Source organism: Crocodylus porosus, unplaced genomic scaffold, assembly GCF_001723895.1.
Source record: "Crocodylus porosus isolate Cpor-Errol unplaced genomic scaffold, CroPor_comp1, whole genome shotgun sequence".
In the NCBI taxonomy this organism is placed as follows: Eukaryota; Metazoa; Chordata; order Crocodylia; family Crocodylidae; genus Crocodylus; species Crocodylus porosus.
In genome coordinates, this window is record NW_017728918.1 from 36,041,446 (window position 1) to 36,059,198 (window position 17,753).

General features: G+C 39.7%; 1 protein-coding gene across 1 annotated transcript in view; it reads right to left on the minus strand.

Annotated features, from left to right (window-relative positions):
• Positions 1 to 11,633: 11,633 nt before the first annotated feature.
• Positions 11,634 to 17,753, minus strand: part of TDRP (testis development related protein) — a 48,389-nt gene continuing 42,269 nt past the window's right edge. The window contains exons 3-4 of the mRNA XM_019537478.1: positions 16,470 to 16,573; positions 11,634 to 12,681 (exon numbers count right to left, since the gene is read on the minus strand). Coding sequence (XP_019393023.1) covers positions 12,336 to 12,681; positions 16,470 to 16,573 — 450 coding nt within the window. The 3' untranslated portion in view covers positions 11,634 to 12,335. The remainder of the gene's footprint in view (positions 12,682 to 16,469; positions 16,574 to 17,753) is intronic.

Sequence of the window (17,753 nt, forward strand, 5' to 3'; positions counted from 1 at the left end):
GATCTTTTTGGAAAAGCCTACCAAACTCTGGGCCCCTCTCAAAATTGAGAAGACCGAAGAGCTCTATCAGCCTACTCCAGACTTCCCTCCCCAAATTACCATCAAGAAAAAGACTCTGGAAGTAGTCAAACACTTCCCCAACCTTGGTAGCCACTTCTCTCAGAAAATGAACACTGATGAGAAGATCCAGCACAGGATCCAGCATGAAGTTTTTTCTTTGGGAAATTGCTTCAGCATGTCTTCATTCATTGCAATCTCCAGAAAGACAAGATCCAGGTCTACAAAGCAATTACCATCCCCTCTCCTCTACAGATGTGAAACCTGGGTGACTGTGGCAGGGGACTGTGTGCACCTGTCACTTAAAGGGCCAGGTGCCTGATTAGGGCAGCCATTTTGTAACTGAGGCTGCCCATATAAACACGGCAGTTCTGTTGTGAGAGGTAAGGCAACAACAGTGCCTGGCTAGAGGGCTGTTGATATCATCTGGAGGTAAGGGAGGAGCTGTAGGGGATGGTAAGAAGGCTCCAGGTCCTGGGTATGACCTAAAACTGCACCCTGCTTGGAGTGGGTGGCCTGGTCAGGCTCTCAGTGGTGTGGGAGCCCCCAGGAAATGCCAAACCAGTTACCACCCTGGTGAAAGGTGGGTTGGGGCACCTTAACCCCTAGCCCCTACAACTGGGTGGGTTACCCCTTGTTCTGGAGGGCCCAGAGAGTGGACCCTCAGAGAGAGAAAAGGGACATAGACTCAACGCCTGTCTGAACTTCCCCTGACTGGCCTATGCTGGGGCCAGGACTGGAAGGGTCAAGGGGCCGGGGGCCCACCACGAGGAATGCGCAAGACCTGAGGGCCTGGTGTTCCATCTGGCCTGGAGGTGGTCCAGGGCTAGAGAGCTGAAGGTGGGGGGGACCACACCTGGAAGCGGAAGCAGGTCAGGGAGCTATGCTGCCTGATGAGAGGATTCCAGGTTGGGGTTCAGTCAGGAGGATTCTGGGGCCCAGTGTGGGGGCCAGTGATAGTGAGAACATCGAGATGTCATCAGTGAAGCTTGGGCTGCAGTGTAGGGGAGGAAAGGAGCAGCAGATAGCACCCCCTGGCAATGGGACAGGAAATGGGCAGCCTCCTACTTTGATTAACATCTATTGACTAATTAACATGAAGGTATGGCGGACGAGAAGGCGGACAGTTAGCCCAGGAACAGGTGGGTGGGCCATGCTTATATCAGCCCCGAGCAGGTCCCCTGTTACAGTGACCTACTGTTGTCACTGGGAGAGGTATCACCAATTATGCCTCTAGAAAAATCTCCCCCACCGGGATTCAGGATGGACTCAGGAGTGACTTTGCCAGGCCTAGGGTAAGGGAGGACCAAGTTAGGGAACTTCTGGAGGAGCTGGATGTGTTCAAATCAGCAGGTTCAAATGCTCTCCACCCTAGGGTGCTGAGAGAATTGGCAGGGGTCATCGCGGAGCCCCTGACACGGCTTTATGAGCACTCGTGGTGCTCTGGCCAGGTTTCAGAAGACTGAAAGGAGGCCAATGTGGTCCCCATCTTCAAAAAAGGAAGGAGGCAGGACCCAGGCAACTACAGACCTGTTAGTCTTACTTCGGTCCTGGGCAAGCTCTTTGAAAAAATTATCCAGGAGCACATCTGGAAGGGACGATGCTTAAGAGCAACCAGCATGGGTTCATTAAGGGCGGGTCCTGTCAAATCGACCTGATACCTGCATCCAATGATTTTGTGACCTGATCGTAGAAGGCTCTCTCAAGAACCATTAGTGAGTTGTGGTAGAGATCATCCTCAAATTGAGGGATTGCCATCACCACCACCATTATGTTCATTCAAAACACTTTGCCCTTTCTTTTGTACAAAGTATGGATTCGTACTTGTGCCTACCAGCGCCCAGCCTAAAATGTATGCCATGTGTAATGGATCCATGTCACTGGCTCTCAGACATTATCCTACTAAGACTTAACAAAACAGAAGTGTTTGAATGTTTTCCCAAGTTTATGTATAAATTATTTTTAAAATACGAAAATAACATATTCAGCTGCATATTCTAAGGGATTTTTGTACTTAAAAGGTAGTAAATCTCTTTGCATTTAACTCTAAATCATGTCACCAACTCCTGAAGCATGAATAAACTGTTATTACTAAATTCTAAACTCACTTAAAGTTTGTTCAAGACTATGTGAAGATTAAATACAACTATGTGGAAGAAGAGATCATTCAAGTAGAGAGAGACTAACAGAGTAATGGGATAGGTGCAATTAAGATTTGTCAATCATACTTCCCTCTGCCCAAACAATGATTGTAGACTAAAGAAACTTTGAGAGTGAGGACTACTCCCCACCCTTTAGTTCATTACCAATTATGCTGACACACAAGACAGTAATTGTCACTTTTTCTTACTGGGAGATGTTAATGACAAAGGCCTTATATACAGCCCCCTCTTCATGCTGACTGCACACCTTTCTTGCAACAAGAATCATACAGTGCATGGCTAAATGAAAAAGTAATAGGACATTAGTATGGAAAACCTTAACTTTAATATGATGCAACCAACTGCTTATTCCTACCCACCCTCACTCCCCTTTATCACCTTGCTGGTTTTTGTTATTTTAACATCTGGTACATAATTTCTTCTCCCCAACTGTATCGTCTTTACACAGAAGGGTGACCTTATTTAATATTCATTGGAGTATAACACGAATGGCATACCTTGGTGCCTAGGACACTCACCTGTGAGACTGCTTCCTCTTCTAATGAATAGTCAAGTATTCTATACAAAGTAAAATAGCTTCAATGGGATAGCCCTATTGAATACCCCATAGCCCAGTGGTCCATGTAATCTCCTACATTTGAAGCCCTGCTCCAAACCAAACAGGGGGCATTTTAACTGAATTTACACACATCTCTGGTTCCCCAGTTCCTCCATGTGGCTTTGTTTGATGGGAGGGAGGGAGGCCTTCATCCAGCATGCATGTTTTAAAAATGCCTAATGTGTCAGGCCCCACAGTAATATAGGCCTTACTTGAAAACTTGGGTGAGCTACCAGGCATTATTAGAACTTGGGTAGTTACGTGCATATTAACAGCAGGCACCTAGGGACTATACTAGCAGAAATATCTACAGACTCAAAGAACTCTTAAGTAAAATGCAAGCAGAAAGGATTTTAAAGGGGAAAACAGCTCAGATGAAAAGACAGCTTTCTGAGCAAGGCAATATTAAAAAGGCAGCTTTCTCAGCAAGCAATCTTGATGCAAAGGAAAGATAAGAAGAGACCAATATGGCTGGATCAGCAGGTTTTTGGAGAGCTAAGGATTAGACATTAAGCACAGAAAGGTCACATAGCTAAGTGATACGTGTTCATAGAACAAACCCGTATGAACATAATCATAAAGGTTAGGGCACAAAACAGGGACATAAAAGGCAAGAAGAAACGACTCTTACAAATAAAAGGATGCAAAGTAAAGCTCTGTTACTTAATGGGGAAGGTGAGCAAGAACTGAGGCCAGAAGAATGTTCAATGACTTTACTTAATACAATGGTTCATTCTGACTGGATGCTGACATAATACAGAACAAGGGATGGAAACATAGGCTAGAATACAGAAATAGGAGGTTATGTAATATGTACATTAACTCAAGTCAGGAAGGCCTGATTAAATTTACTGTAGCTGAAGCAGTGTCCAAACCATTAGCAATCATTTAATTTATGAACTTATGGAATACGGGCCAGGGACTGGGGAAGGGCAAACAAAGCAAAAAGTGAAAACAGGAGCAGACAATGAATTATAGAACAATCAACCTAACTTGGACGTACCTGGCAATACTGGAACATATTGTTAAAAATCAATTTGTAAGTACCTAGAAGATGTGTATGATAAAGGAGACCCACTGTGCATTTGTCCAGAACCACCATATTAAATCAATTAATTTACTTCTTTGACAAGATAACTATGGGAACGGTAGATGAATATTCTTAAAGTCAAGCTATAACACTGATATAGACTAGAATCTGGTACATGAACTTGAGAGAAAAGGTCAGACTCTAAGGTGCATGCACAACTAGTCAGAAAAAAATAAACCCATACACTCAAAGAGCAGTTATCAATAGTTTGCTGTTGAACTGAGAGAATGTATCAAGTGGGTCCTACAGAGGTTTGTCCTGGATCTAGTTCAACTTAAAATTTTCATGAATGCTATGGATAATGAAATACAGAATACACTTATAAAATCTGTAGATGATAAAGATTGGGAGGTTGAAGCACTTTGGACAGAAATACCATTCAAAAAGAATGGGTTTTTTTAATATAAATCATTTGAATTTGGTAAGATGCAAAGAAAACTGAAGAGTCTCTAGAGAAAGGCAACAAAAATAAGCAGGGTTAGAATATAGAACCTATGATAAAAGGTTGAAAGAATTCAGTTTTTCTAGAAATGAGCCCCTTCTTCCACCTCTGTATTTCTCTGAATCTCTGATTCTGAGGCTGTTAGACCTATGTTTAAAATACCTTAAAAATAAAAGGCAAATTACTATTTAAAAGTCAAAATGACATATCAATAATACACAAAAATAGTGTCCTCCAATATACAGTCTCTATTGCTTTGGATTCTTTACTCTTCCCATACTTTCCTTCTATCCTTATGCCAGAACATCTGCTCCTTCACTTGTCTTACAAAAACTGTTTCTTCTCTAGGCAGCTCCAACAAATACAGCGAAGTTACGAGCTCATATGCTCCAGCTTTGTATCCAGTTTAAGAATTCAACTGCCAAGTCAGGCCACTCGATCTACGGCTTTGATTCAGCTCAGAAAGGATGGGGCTATTTGTTTTTGGGGGGGGGGGGGTTTAAAGCAAATAGGTGACTGTTCCTTTATCCAACATTCTCCCTCTTCTCTTTCCCCAAATGGATCATTGTTGGGATTGGTTCTCAAAATACAGCAACAAAATATATTCTGATGGCCATAGCACTGGTAAGGACTATTTAAGGCCAAATCTTAGTCCAAATCCATCAGAGGAATTGGGGGCCATAAAGAAGTGAAAATATATGCACATTTCAGTTAAATCTAACTTACTAGAAATGCTAACACTTTTTTATTTATATAGTCTATACATTTCTTATATTTTAGTATTTCAGCTTTGTGCAAAAACTAATTCTTTTGCAGAAAAGAACCCCTACTAAATCTTCAGTGCAAGTTTCATAGCACTTTTTGTAGTTTTGGGAAATGGAGTGCCTGTCCTATCAAACAATAGTTTACTTCCTCATAGGAAGTGATGCTTGATTTGTTTTCCTATGTTTTCCATTGTGTTCTAGAGTGCCAAATTATTCTCCAAGTGTCTACAAGGTAAACAAGTTTATAGGGGTTAAGCTGAATTTAAATCTGTTGTTTTAAGGCTCTCATTATGCCATCTTCATTTCAGAGATGAAGACTTATTATACATGGCAAAAGTGCTATGATAGTTGCTGGTAGGCACAAGCACAATTAATCAAAACAACAAAGTAAAGAACAATTAATAAACAATTTTACATATAAAAAGAAAAATATTTTAAATAAGCAAAGCTTTTTAAGTAGTGCAACAAACTTCATACAAAGTACAGTCCTCAGGTGAACTCAGACCCATTTTTTCTTTGTAAATCATATACATTTTTCATGAAAGATATACTTCACAGTGTCCTCCATCCTTAGTAGCAGAAGGTATTATTTGTATAGTTTCCATTGCCCAAGATTACACACGGACAGCTGGAAAACTGCTCAAAGACCAAACATGCAGTTTTAACAGTGGCATTTGGCATTTTCAAGGATGCAGAGGTAAGTGATGATAAGAATATTATTCTGCATTACTTTAAGAGAATGACTCTATTTCAGAATTGAGACTATTTTGCCAAACAACCACTAAATATTTACTGGTCTTCAGAGTGGGCAGTTTCAAAAGCACTTCAATACATGGGTTATTAACTGAGCAGACCACACCTGGGAGAGAAAAAAAAACAAAAACAAAAAACAATCACACGGCAATTTTGAACAGCAGAGAAAACCTATTTTCAGAATATAAAACCTTGAATTTTTCCCTTCTATTCTTACAAAAGGTCCATATTCAAGTTACAGTACAGAGTTTTTACCCTTCTTAATGACTTCCAGCAATACAAAAATTAAAGGGGTTAAAAGTCACTTAAATTGGTAAAAGGAAGGCAAAAATAGTAGCTCTTAATGAACACTTAAAATAGATTAGGAGAACTTGCTTTCCAAATACTGTAATCCCACATAATGTAAAGCACCTCTTTCATGAGAGCATTGAATTAATAAGAGCCTCTCAGGCCATCGAGTCCTGTCCCCTGAGTTCACAGCCAAGTTACCCACAATTTCCTACAAATTTTCCATGTCAAACCCTGACAATGCAACTACCAGGCGTGCATTCAAGATGGGTAAGTTTTTGTAAATCTGCTACAACAAGCCATTCTCCTATTTCTACACTTTTACATGTGATTGAAGTAGTAGAGTAAAATTCCTGTTATGCAGCGGGAGTGGGAGATGCCAGGTGCCAGTTTATGTAAAAATTCTGGTCATCCGAGGCAGATAACGCTGGTGGAGGAGGCGGCTGCATGCGGAGCAGCAGCAGCACAGGCAGTGGGTGGCGGCAGTGGCAGGTGCCGTTTGTGAGTTTTTCCCGCTCCTCCCTCTGCGTCCAGGCAGAAATTCCGGTTAACAGAGTATTCCAGCTTGTAGAAGGTCAGATAACAGGGATAGTACTGTACTTTAGTCCAATTTCCTAATTTTATCCACATTCTTCATTATCCTATTTTAAAACAAAAATCTGAACTAGAAAAGTGCATATAGCAAGTTCAATACACTTTATTTCTTAACTGTGTGCTCTTTACCCATTCACTGATTATCCTGCATTGCGTGACAAAGGATTCCAATCTTAAAAGAACTACTTAACAGGAAGAATTTATATGCTAACATTAATAAGTAAGCATACCTCTTTTGTTAAAATTTCCTTTTCTCAGTTGCTCTGATTTTTTTTCCTTAATACTTGTTAAGTCAACATCCTACTTAGTTGTGTCCAAGAAACCGTGTATAAAAGTGTTTATAATATATGCAGGCCTTCTTTATAAAAAGTACTAGAGCTTTAGGAAACAGTGGTTTCTCTGATCCCATGAAAACTTTTGACAATTTTGGAAACTTTCCCATTCTGCATTAGGATCCAACCCACCCTTCCAAATACTGAGATGAAATACATGCCCAAATAGCCCAATGGCGAAGCCAAGAATATAGAAAAATCTATTTCAAGACCATATTTTACCCTATACAAGCAAGAGACTAAGAGGTCAGTCTCCCAAATCTCAGCCAAATACCTTATTTGGCTGTTCTGAATACTCTCACACCTCGCACACCCCAGAAGTTTTGTTGAAACCAGATATTTTCCTGAAAATGTGTTTCATATTTTCTACAAAAAAACAAAAAACAAAAAAAAACCCACACACAAAAAAGAATTATGCCCCACCCTTCCCAAAAAGCCCAAGAGAAATAAGCAGCTTTAGATGCCTGCCCTTATAAATTAATAACCCATTGTTTTAAGATGCAATGAAATCTTTAGAAGGCAATAGGGAACTATTTCTTGTTTTCACAATGAGTAAGGAATTAATAAAAGGGTGTACACCAATTAATTAGAATGTGTGGTCCTGTCCAGAGGTGATGCAGTGGTACAGTTGTACTCCTTTCAGACCATGCCATGGTCTGTAGTAGTAGATTTTTTTTAAGTCCCCATATCAGGTGAGAAGTCTACCCCCTTCTCCCTGTGCATTCAGCAGCACGTCCTCCCCGCTCCCCTTCCATTTCTTCCACGCCCACCTGCCACTGCCACTGTCCCTATTGCCTGTGGCTGCCCTAGGGACAGCAAAAGCTCCAGAGGCACTCCTGTCCCATCCAGCCAGTCTGCACAGGGAGCCAGACACATGTAGGGACATCAGCACTGGCAGCAGCAGATGAATTCCTCCTTCCTGCCCAGGAATAATGCCCACTAACACTGCTGTCCCCAGCCAAGCCCAGGTCCTCATGCAGTCCAGCTGATATAGGACAGGAATGGCTCTAGAGCTCTCCCTGCCTTTGAGGCAGCTTGGGAAAGCAGCAGCAAGGGAAGCAGACATGCCACTGAGCACGCATGGGAAGGGAGGTGATACTGAGAGCAGGGTCGGGGGCAGGGGTTCTTACCTTATTTCAGGATGTAAGCATCCCCAGCTGCTGCTTGTGTGCAATGATCTGCCTGCAGGCAGGAGGGGAAAGGAGGGGAGTTTGGGAGTGGGGGTGCAGCCAGCCTTGCAGCACGTGCAAACCCCCTTTACCAAATCCTGAATCCACCCATGGTCCTATCAAATCTGTTGAGTATTCCCACACAACAGCAACAAGTGTTGCTTTAAAGCTATTATATTTACTACTTCTAGGACAACTCAAAAGTGTACCATATGAATTACATTTTTCCAGACACATCTGCTACTTCCTTGGTGAATTCTACAACTCAAGCATCTTAAGGTAAGGACAGATGTAACATTTGACACATTTCTAAGTGTAGCACTTCAAAGATGGAGCGCTTCAGCGACAAACAGGTGTAAAGCCTCCTGGCTGGAGTGCTTTAAACTGCCACAGCTCCATGCAGCAGCATGCTCTCCAGCCAGGTGACGCAACAGAAGCTGCTGTCTCTCCTGGCTCCATCCCCTCCATGAGGAAATGCAGCTAATTGTCAGTGACTGCATCCTTATGTGCTGCCTCCACTCTTGCAGACTACTATCTGCCAGAACTGGGAGAAACACAATGGAAGGGGCCTCTGGGCTTCCAATTTTGGCACAAAGGTAGTGTGGGAGAGCTGACAGTCTACCCCACTGAAGGGAAAGGGCAGTGAAAAGAGTGCAGAGCACAGCTGGATACTGGAGAACTAAGCCTCCCTTCATCATATGTGCACATGTAACAGGAAGCACTATGTTCTAAATAGTACTCATTCCTTTCAGGTTATTTTGGGACCATTTCTGTCATTTTCTCAATACTCCATATGGCACATACATCTGTCCATACCCTTAGTTCCACAGAGCAAAAAAAACTGAATACACGTGCCAAAAAAAAGAAAGAAAAAAGAAAAAAGGGCAGATATATACGGGTGATTATGGAACAAAATAAGCAGATAAGGCATTTCAGTTCAAACTAATTCTTTATTCATAGTGAAAATACTATTTTTGCAAGTGATGCTAATAAATAAAAAAATCCAGAAAAGACTTTTACTTAGCAATAAGTGACCAGTTACAGCCACATAAAGTATTTTAATTCCATTAAGTCCAAGCCAACAATCATGCAAATTGGCCATGAGAAAGCAATAGAAATAATAGTCTATTCATTTTGTGCAATATCTTAATGCCATCTTCTTCTAAACCAGTTCATATCAATTGAAATCTGATTTCAAAATAAACATTAAGAGACATATTCTACCTCTGTTCCACACATGGAGTTATGTGGAGCATAAGCCCATGAATGTACAGTACTGTTAAACACTTCAAAAAGGAAAAAAAACCAAAAAAAAAAAAAAAACCACTCAACCAACCAACCAACCTTTGGATATTTAACAAAGTTTATGAACACCACAAAAGACAAACTCACATGAGTGAGTTCTCAAAGCAAAGAAATATTTAATCAAGCATAACAATAAATTATATTAAATTTAATATTTGTGTCCTTAATATTAAACAATTATTTCTGAGGAAATAATTTAAAACAACTGTTATAGCTAAGAAGAGTCAGACTAAGTTTACATATCTCATGTTCCCATGTAGGTGTAATCTTTGTTCATTAGATTTTCAGCTTTGTGACTATATCCTTCATTGGAAATTTAAACACAAAAACTGAAAAACTACTCTCAATTAAGCTGTGTATCACAAATACATGAAGGTGAGATACAGGCACTTGACAGTATTATGTGCAAGGCAAAACTTTTACTGGTCACAGTATAAATAGGGCTTCCACAAAACGGAAAATAAACATCCTCAGTAAACTTCCAGGGTTTCTAGCAGATTCGCTTCCATCCCTTTAGGTCAGTACCAACTGTTAACATGCCACACTTCTGCTCCTGCTCTATAAAGACACTTCCTAAACTGTAAAATTACAGCATTCCTTACCTGAAAGTATCAAGCATTTTCTATAATCACACCCAAAACATAAAAGTCTGTACAAACCTGTTACATACAAAGGCAAATTTATCTTTTGTTCCTAACCAGGCTAACTAGTGCAATGTAACAGGGATGCTGGTTTTCTCCAATTAAAAAAAAATCCCCAATTTTTGGTTAAAAAAGTAAACCCAAAACCACATTATTCCACGATTAAAATGAAACACCACTAATATACAGGTAAGTATAGATATAGATGATAGATATTAGTGGCATTTCATTTTAAAATCATGGAAAAATATGGATTTGGGGTGACTTTTTTTTAAACCAGAAATTGAGGATTTTTTTAAATCAGAGAAAACCAGGATCCCTGAACATAACAGACCTCCAATCCTCTCTTCTCTACTTATATATTTTTAATTGATGCACTTGCAAGCTACAAGACCCTGTTCTGCAGCAGCTAAGCACTGATATTCCTTTATATAATCTGAAAAACAGCATATCATAATAGTCCAATTAAAAAAAAAAAAAGGAGAGAGACATGCTTCACCCCACTGTTTCCCCACAGGCACGTTCAGATAGGAAATTTAAAAGGAATATCCATTTAGAAAGTGTAAACCAAAAGGACATATGCATACGTAATGTATGGATGGAAGGGTGAAAAAGGAGTAACATGGTAGTGGAGGGACAAAAATAAAAGTAAATGTGCATCCCTCCCTTCTCCTTGGGAAAGCCTTTGTATGAAAATACTTATACAAGATACCTGTTGCATATTAACAATGCATTTTAATTTCTTAAAGGTTTTGATTTTGTTTAAAACTGTCATTTGATCGTTTTATGCTGTCTGGCATAAATTTAAGGATCAGCACAGAAGACCAGCAGCAGAGACAGTAAGCCAGCTTCTGGCTCTGTCATTCCCGTTGCACAGCTGAGATCAAAAAAGAATCCCCATGTCAGTACCACATGAAACAGTGGGCTCCCCATCCCCTGCACTGGCATTAATACCATACTCATGCATCTATGTATAAATATAATGGAAAATAGTTTTATATCCGATATTGGGCACATTGCTCGTTTCCAATAACAGTATGCCAAGAAGAGGCATTTCTAGCATTTTACATACCATCACAAATATCTTGTGTAAAGTTTAACATCTGATTCCTTTTTACTAAAAATACGAATCAATAGCTAATCAGGTACTCCTGTAATAAACAGGTTTCAGAAGTGTGGACATGCACATATTTGCAATTTCTGTTATCCTGAAAATATCAAAAGCAACCATCAAATCTGTGCTTTACAAAAACAATGAACATAGGATCAGGATTAAACTGAAGTAGAAACGGACACGCTTGAACAGAAACAGCAACAATTGCTCCTCCATGAGAAGTAATACAACAAAATGAAGTATAAGGATTCTGAGCACTGGATTCCTCTTTACCTGGATTCAACTGTAACCTCTGCTTTCCTGATATTTAATAATTACTTATACTTTAACATGGCATTCTTCTTTTCTTTTTAAAACCGAATCCTTTTATATATGTTAAACAACATTCAGCATAAACTTTGGAAGACTCATTTTGATTCAACTGTGAAGTTCTGGTAATGGAAGAAGAGGTTTTACATGAATGTGATATCCTCCCATGTCATGTACTTTACAGTAGAGCATTGTAATGATCGAGCATCTTGGAGTCCACAAGCTGAAGCATACGCTCACACTAGAAATCTAAAAAAGTATACCAACTGTAAGCATTTTGTGGCAAGCTGCAGATCAGCACTGCTATTTAAAGGGACAGCATCAAAAATAAAACCTTCTTAACGTGATCCTCAAGTATCAGAAAACTCAGGATCTTAGGCTAGTGGAAGTTCCTACATAAGGCAGTCAAATTTACAACCAGTGTATACATTCATGAAGGAATTATTTTTTTGGTAAACTAACAACCCAACGTACTGCAGAGTCTGAATGTGAAATATAGGCACAAAATAGATTCTCTACTCTTTTCAGTGTGGAAAATGCAACTATCCAACAATGTAATAAGAAAGTTCACTAAGAGGTGAGCAAAAATTTGTAACAATCTGAATAAAACAAGGTATTGTATAAAGGTGCAATATAGAGCAAATTTGATTTTGGTTTAAATATACATGTAAATCATGGAAACTTTCTACTCTTATTTATTATTTCATCTTATAAATGTCATTCTAGTTCTTCCCAGTTATCAGTAAGGTTACCTTTGCTTTGTCGTCTAATACTAACCAGCTTTCCAGCTGATTTGATACTCCACCTGGAACTATTTCCTGAGCTAGCCAGGTTTGTATATTTTGTGGAGCCTTTTGTCTCATCTTCCCAGCCTGACCAGGATGTATAGTCACTTAAAGTATTTGCTGCATCACTGACAGGTTCTCCAGAAGTGATCTGAGGTGGGTCCCAGCCTTCAATTTCATCTGGTTTTCTGGACTGGATGTTCTGTTTTATCACCAAACTGTCCCAAAATCCAGATTTCTTTTCTGACTTCACATCTTCTTTTAATTTTAGATTAGTTCTAAAGAAAAATAGATATGTGATACTATTAAAACACTGATAACTTCTCTCTATATTCAAGATACCAAGAAATAAATGTTTGCAACCTGGTTCCGCCAAATCAACCAAAAAGAAATAAAAGATTGACTACTACAGTAAACTATCTTCCAAAATTAAATAGCTTTTATAACAAATCCTTTCCTTGTTAATTTGCCACTTTTAAGGTCTCCTGGTTATAGAAAGCTACCACAAAATATCGCTATAACTATTTAGCAAGTCCTCAAGTGCATCATTAGGTTAAATTATTTATCATCTTCATACAGCACTTCCCTTCTCTATCATATTTTCACCTCTTCAGCTACTAAAACAGATTAGCAATGCTCTTCATTCTAAGTATGAAATGTTCAAGGGTAACTTTATCGAAAAGCCCCTCTTCCCTTCCCTTGTTAAAGGAAAACATTTAAATTGATACTAAAAATAAGATTATTTTGACATACTTTTCATATGAAAAGGTATAGGCATGATTTTATATCCTGAGCAAGAGATTAAGGCCTACAAAACGGGTCTGCCATTTGCTTAGAACAAACTGATCCCCCTTTCTCTGCTGAGATTTGAAGAAGTCAGTCAGGTTCTGAAGGTGCTCCATGCGAGTGGATTCTTGCGTAGCTTGCAGAACGTAGGCTCTAAAAAAAGTTATAAATTCAGGAAGGGTGCTCCCCCTCTTTTTTTTTTTTAAATACAAATTACAGTAAAAGCTCTTCTGGTTGACTGTTAGATATAATAAAATCAGATATAGGAAAAAGAGAAAAAAAATAGAAGAATTTTCCTGAGTTTCCAAAAAAACATTCTAGAAAAAGAACAAAACAAAGCCACTTAACATTTACAGTATTCTGGGCCACAGTCTGATACTTTTAGTTACCTGGAATAGTAATGCTGACTTAGAGATGATACCACTGACTAGCTCTGCTAGCTCTTTGAAAGTAAAGCCTAGCAAGGTCTGCAATTGCACTAAACTCTAGCTTGTGTTTTTAAAAACAGACATACCATCTTGGTGGTTCTTCTATGTTGATTCTTTTCATCCAGATTCTGTAATTTTGTTGAAGTATCAATATTTAAGGAACACACTTAATCCTAATGTAATTTCTTCCACTTTAGATCAGAAACAGTGTAGTAAGTTCAGCTGCTTGAGGTTACTTGTCCAACAATTTCATTTTATTAAGTTTGGAAAGAGTTTGATGGCCATTTATTAAGTATGAATGTAATCAATATATTTCCAAGTTATAATCTTTGCTTAAAGGAAGGGCAACAAGATATTCTGTGTGTTATAATAACACATATTTATGTATTAGGGCTGTGTGAAGCTTCAGTTGTTGATTTGATTAGGTGGAGATTCGGCCCAATTCAGTGGCCAAATCTCTGAATCCAAATTGAATCAGGAGACCCTTCAATCTCTCGAAATCAAATCAGAACCCTCCAAATTGATTCAGAGAGATTCGGAAAGGTTTGACGATTCAGACTTAGGCACAGCTTTAAATGTTTACATACCTCAAGGTACCAGGCGGTTCAGGAATGCTGAGATGCTGGGGTGGATCGAGTGTCCCACAGCAGCATGGGGGGTCCCCAGCACACTCGGCAGCAGACCCAAAAGCTGACCCAAAGCACTTCCAGGTCCACTAGTGAGCACGTGGAGGACACCCTCCCCCTGGCTCAGCGATTGATGCTTCCTAGGTCTGGGGAGGAACCCAGGGTCCCCCCCATGGCCGAATACCAAGCTGGGGGGGGGGGGCTACAAGGGGCCCCCCTTGCATGCTTCGCAGTAGACCCAGAAGTACTTCTGGTCTATTTCCAGGATCGCTGCCGAGCATGCAGGAAACCTCCAGCACTTCATCTGCCCCACCATCGCAGCAGTCGCAAGACATACCAGGTACCTGGAGGAATGTAGAAAATACATTTAAAGCTGTGTCTATGGCCGAATCGCTGATTCTCCGAATCATCATCAAATCTTCAGATCTGTCTGAATCCTAATTGGGGAAACTGATCCAAATCAACAAATCAAATCACTGTCCCCAATTCAGACTGAATCTGAATCAAATATGGCCCATTTCACACACCCCTATTATCTATGTTATTTAAAAAGCCTTCTGCAACATATGCTAACCATATTTCTTTCCCAAAGAAATACATTTGTGAAAACTGAAATAATTTAATGTTTATGATTTAATAAATGTAATGTTTCCAGTGCAAATAAAGCCTTCAAAATGCCAAGTATTTATGCAAAGGGGGCTTGTATAGAAGCAAGTAATAAGACATAAAAGACTGAGTACTAGTAATGATATAAGTGTAAGCGAGTTAGGAGGATGAAGCAAAATGAACATATTCATTGCCCACTATTAGCACACAGTGAGAAGTTCTTATTGCAATTAATGCAGATATTGAAGGTTACTTTTAAAAAGAAAAAAATTTAAGCTTGACGCCTATGAAGCACGGATTTGTTAAAAACAAACTATTAAAAACGATGTTAAAAAGTTCCCAATTAAAAAAAATAACTGAATTGTAATACTTAAGTAATCTTTATTTTACCTATTAAAACCACAAATCTCTTTTAGTTACTTTAACATAAAACAGTTAACACTTTTAAAAGGAGCTACACTGATTTTTTTTTAAGAACAAACTGTATTTCTTTGAGTCAGGTATGGCCTACAATCATGTTTTCCTGGCACAACTGTGTTTGTCAGGAGTATAATTTTTCTTCCCCCTACCTCTGATCAGTATAGTTAAGCAGGTAAAAGCTGCACAGAGGCAAGTAACCCAGCCACAGCACCCGCCTGCCAGAACTTATTCCATTCAAGGATATAATTTCAGATATATTGGCTCATTTCCCCAGGTTGCATCATCTTAGCAATTCTGGCAACTAGTCAGCTGCAAGATGTAGCTACTTAAGAAGGACCTACTTAATTCATGGTTTCACAGAAACCGCAAAACCAACAGCAGCAAAAAAGCCTTAATAAAAATAAAATGCTGGCTCCCCAGTGGAAGCCAGTAGTCCTCACTGCCGGGAGGGGACGACACCAACTGATGACGAAGCACAAAGGGCAGCAGATAAGATGGCTACCCCTTGTCACTCGTACCCTCTGCCCCAGGGCCTCTACACCGATCAGCACCAAGGAGCTGGGCCACAAGAAGGGCAGCCAGCCATCAAGATAGCTGCTGCCCCCTCATTCCTCCTGCCCCGGGGCTTCTCCACCATCAGCACTGAGTGACAGGACCTCTGCAAATTGCATGTAAAATCAGCTGTGTGCTGTGAGCAGACCACAAAAAACCCTTTCGTCTTGCTGTGATTTAGCTATAAGGACTAACCACCTGGTGATCAACAGACTCAAGAGAGAAGAGAGTGCAGAGAAAAGGAAATATTTCTAAATTTGATTACATCTAAAAATGTTGAATTACAACAAAGTGAAAAAGATTTTTTTGTGATTATCTTCCTATAGTCTACAGCTTTATTCCAGCCAAAGTTATTGCAATTTTTTCCCTAACCTATAGGAGATTGTCCACACCTAACTGCTGTTTCCACCTAGTAGAGGAAACCTGCCCATATTCTTTTACGGTTCCAAACTTAAACAAGTTCTGTGTTCCCTGTAAATTTAAAATATAAATAACTTTAAGTATGGTAAATTTTTCAACAGAATTTTTCAATAAATTGGCTCTTTTTACTCTACCTTTCATTCTACCTCTTCATTGTTCCTGTAGCCATTGTTTAACTACAACTTATTCTTTTTCCTACGTTATTTGCCACTATTCCATTTTTCTTACCCTTTAGATTTTGGAGACTTGCATCCTGCCAGCAATTGTTGTTCGTCATCTTTATTGAAAAGGGAGGTCACTTCTTTCCAACCCCGAAAACTTGCACCTTGGACCTACATGTGGAAGTAAAAGAAAAATATATTACAAACTCAAGAACAAAGGGGTACAAATAAATTTTCTATGAGCAGATCCCATCCCTTATGCAGAATCATTTTCCTTTCTCTCTTCCTCAAAGACGTTTGCTTAAAGACATGTCTTGAGCCAGATTCTCTGGGCCACAAAATCTGCTTTGTATCATCTTAAAACCTGATGAGCTGGTTGCAAAAAAATAAGCAGTGGCTGCTATAGCACCTGCACCCTGCCTTGCTCACTGTTGCATAACAGGGACAGGACAGGCACAGAAGTTACACATAAACCAGTATAAGTTATCGGAAACTGGTTCAAATCTGTAACACCACAGAAGTTCAGCACTTATAAACCGCTTTCAAAATGGCCAAAACTGATTTAAAGATTAACCTGGATGGATATAGCATCAGATTTAACTGATTTAGTTTAAATCAGTTTACTGAACTGCACATCCAGTTCAAAGAGCACAACCGCCCACCCTATGCACTACTGCTTTAACATGTTGTTTCTCTATGGCTGAATATGTCTGCACCACCTGGGAATGCTCAAGTTACAGTAAACAAATTGACATTGCCCTAAATGATACATGCAGAATTATAACAGCCTGTCTAAAACCCACCCATGTTCCCTTCCTATACACACTATCTGGCATAGAGCCCCCTTACATCAGGAGAAAAGAAACAGGCTACATTAACCGCCAGGTACAAGAGTCAGACGACTGCCACGCACTATATGGGCATCAAGCAGTACACTGTCATCTCTGATCAAGAAATAGTTTTTTTGTCCTCTACCACACGATTGATCACATCACCAGAATCAGCCAGACTTACCTTTGGCAAAAAGAATGGGAGAAACTAGGTGACAAAGCTGTTGAATGGAACAAGCAAGGAATTACCTCTAGTGAGGAGTTAACATAGGCTCCAACTACAAATGGCACCCATGGAGGAACCTGAACAAATTAAGAGTGGGTCTCAGAAGATGCAACTTTCTCATGAAATCATGCAACTGATAAATGTGTTTGTCAGGAGAAGCAAACCATGGATTATCTTCTGAGATGCCCTGTAGCACCTCACAATGCCCCCTGACAAGATCTGTCAACAACACCAGAAGCAGGGACCTGTGCAGAATATTGGGAACAGACCACATAGGAAGGTTGGATTGGAGACA